Source organism: Periplaneta americana, chromosome 3 (genome assembly GCF_040183065.1).
Source record: "Periplaneta americana isolate PAMFEO1 chromosome 3, P.americana_PAMFEO1_priV1, whole genome shotgun sequence".
In the NCBI taxonomy this organism is placed as follows: Eukaryota; Metazoa; Arthropoda; class Insecta; order Blattodea; family Blattidae; genus Periplaneta; species Periplaneta americana.
Genome location: NC_091119.1, coordinates 107,333,371 through 107,336,757, shown reverse-complemented (window position 1 = coordinate 107,336,757; position 3,387 = coordinate 107,333,371). Strand labels below are relative to the sequence as shown.

The following is a 3,387-nucleotide window of genomic DNA, read 5'->3' as shown; positions in this document are numbered from 1 at the left end:
TTTAAAATACTTAAAACTTTCGCTGTTTTAAGCATGTCAACATTCGCAGATATTTATAATAAAGTTAATGCAAGCGTTCACTGATCATCCTGTGTGATGACCACATATTCGATGGACTACAGAACAGATCGGTAGAGTGTGTCTATTTTATATCCTGAATTCGGTCATTTAATGATATAATTGCTCCAGCTACGACTGTCGTTGCGAATGATTAAAATGACTGTGCTAATAATAATAAAAATAATAGTAACATTAAAGCTCTGCGTGTGCAGTAGGAAGCGTAGCATTGCGGTTACTTCACAGTACAGCGTGTATCTGTTCCCTGCGGACCCCAGACACAGAAGTCGGGATTGGGAAGTGTCTCCCGACATGTCGCGGGTTTCCGCAACTCCTCTTCAGATGTCTCTTCTGTCTACCTCATCTTCCGCATGGAATTCACGACTGTAACCATAGCAACGTGGCTCATGTAGGGAATTGAGATAACTCGACGCAGCACAAAATTCTGACATGAAGTGCAGAATTGGTTATTACGACAGATTTATATGCTGCATTAATGGAATAATAATAATAATAATAATAATAATAATAATAATAATAATAATAATAGTGGCAGGAGCAATGGTGGTGGTGGTGGTGGTTGTAGTAGTAGTAGTAGTAGTAGTAGTAGTAGTAGTAGTAGTAGTAGTAGTAGTAGTAGTAGTAGTAGTAGTAGTAGTAGTAGTAGTAGTAGTAGTAGTAGTAGTAGTAGTAGTAGTAGTAGTAGTAGTAGTAGTAGTAGTAGTAGTAGTAGTAGTAGTAGTAGTAGTAGTAGTAGTAGTAGTAGTAGTAGTAGTAGTAGTAGTAGTAGTAGTAGTAGTAGTAGTAGTAGTAGTAGTAGTAGTAGTAGTAGTAGTAGTAGTAGTAGTAGTAGTAGTAGTAGTAGTAGTAGTAGTAGTAGTAGTAGTAGTAGTAGTAGTAGTAGTAGTAGTAGTAGTAGTAGTAGTAGTAGTAGTAGTAGTAGTAGTAGTAGTAGCAGTAGCAGTAGCAGTAGCAGTAGCAGTAGCAGTAGCAGTAGCAGTAGCAGTAGCAGTAGCAGTAGCAGTAGCAGTAGCAGTAGCAGCAGCAGCAGCAGCAGCAGCAGCAGCAGCAGCAGCAGCAGCAGCAGCAGCAGCAGCAGCAGCAGCAGCAGCAGCAGCAGCAGCAGCAGCAGCAGCAGCAGCAGCAGCAGCAGCAGCAGCAGCAGCAGCAGCAGCAGCAGCAGCAGCAGCAGCAGCAGCAGCAGCAGCAGCAGCAGCAGCAGCAGCAGCAGCAGCAGCAGCAGCAGCAGCAGCAGCAGCAGCAGCAGCAGCAGTTGTTGTTTCGACTCAGAATAGTCTCTGCTCTTGAAAGCATAGTTGAAGTACTACTGCTACTACCACTACAGATCTCTGGTTTTATCTCGCCGGTGGCGACGTCATAACTTGCGATGGAGAGGAAGAGGGAAAGCATCGGTTATACTAGTACTCAACGCCTTCAACAATGACAAGCTCTCGAATCCCAACTGCCATTCACCGGCAGAATAAAATCAGAGATCTGTACCTCCACTACAGCTAAATCATCAAGATTACAATGACGTGGTAGGGGAAACTAAAATATAAAAACTTGGTAGAAGATATAGTAATACAAGTGCAATTGATTTCGATATGTTTGGTTTTTTTGGGGGGGTTTTACCTTAATTGTAAGACGAATGTCAGGTTATCAGATGATTAATCCTCGGCCTCATCTCGCGAAATACCATCTATCACATAAGCCATCAACGCTAAATAACCTAGTAATTGTTGATATAGCGTCGTTAAATAACCAGCTAAAGTTATACCAACGAGATGAATAATGATAAACTACTAGAAACTTTGAAGACGGGTTGTGGGAGATCTAAAAAAATGATGAAGGGAACAGTAACTCTGTACACTTCGTCTTTTAGACTTACTCATAGATAAAAATCAGAAGAGGTTAGACATGAGGATTCGATAGTGTGCACAAAAGTAATCCACATTCACTGAAAGAAATGAGAATAGCATCCTGGAAAAGGTCGCTTCCAGTTCTCAACCAGAACTGCAGCGAGTGATGTATCACTTTTAAACAGTTGCGACAAATATTTAGAACAAGAAGACAGACAATTTCAGCATATGATTTCCTATTTGGGTGAGTAAATGATATTCTACCTGCTTAAATGAAGTAATACACAGTTTACATTATTACATAGGCGAGTCTGTAAGTTAAAAAGTGAAGTAGCGACCTATAAGAGAAGACCCTACGACCTTAACTGTGCCAGGTTAAATAAAACCATTATTATTATTATTATTATTATTATTATTATTATTATTATTATTATTATTATTATTATTATTATTTCTCTGAAGTAGGCGTCTAAAGCTATCACCGCTAGATGGCAATATTATCCAGGTGTAAAGACGATAGTGCTAACAACCAAAACAAAGAAGCAGCAGTTGCAAGACAAAGGCACTCTGTACAAATATCACTTTCGATAAGCGCTCCGTTGTAATGTTTTTCTGGGCATAATGTCTGGCAGAAAAGGATATTCATAAAGAAATGTTGCCCGTTTATACTGAGCGTTGTCTGTCTAAAATTGGATGTACAAGTTCTCTGAAGGGGGACAAGTATCGAAGACTAACACCGTGGAGATTGCCATGAAAGTAAATGTACAACAGGTTGGCGACTTGATCCGAGCAGACAGTATGAAGGGGCGATATACGAGGCCGGATAGTGTCAAGTGATGAGTCTTGGATACCTTACCAGCATGAGACAGAGCGTGTAACAGTCCTTGGATGAAGTGGCCAATGATACACTTATGGATAGATGAGTCATTTTGCAGCTCTTGGTTGTTTCACTTGTGCGCACATCAGTAATATTGTCGTCTGGGGGTATAGCTTCAGACGCCTCATTCAAAAATATAGGGCGCTACTGGAAGTTGTAGCTAATTTTCTGGCCTTAACTCATAGTTTGTAGTGTGTGGGATTACTGATACTGCACTGGAAATCAGAACAGTCTCTGTACCTTGCCACGTTGCTATTTTTCTATTATGTATTCACTTACCATGTAAGTTATAAAACTCTTTTTCATTGTTAGGTATATTGGTTTTAATGCCTTTTAAACATAAATGAATTTCGGTGCAAGAGAACGCGTGCCTGTATCGAAATGTCATAATTGTCCAACAGAGCAAATAACAACTTAAAAGAAACATAACTCAAAGAAAGCACTTTTAAATCGGATAACTGTCGGCCTGGTTGGTGAGTTGGTATAGCGCAGACCTTCTGTGCCCGAGGTTGCGGGTTCGTTCCTGGCCCAGGCCGATGGTATTTAAGTGTGTTTAAATGCGACAGGCTCATGTTTACTGGCATGTAAAAGAAC

General features: G+C 40.4%; 1 protein-coding gene across 1 annotated transcript; it reads left to right on the top strand.

Annotated features, from left to right (window-relative positions):
- Positions 1-650: 650 nt before the first annotated feature.
- Positions 651-1,222, top strand: LOC138697043 (uncharacterized; the record flags this gene model as incomplete). The annotated part of the gene is made up of 2 exons (XM_069822636.1): positions 651-800; positions 1,100-1,222. Coding segments are annotated over 2 exons (273 nt in total), but the record flags the coding sequence as incomplete, so codon positions are not given.
- Between the last annotated feature and the right edge of the window lie 2,165 nt (positions 1,223-3,387).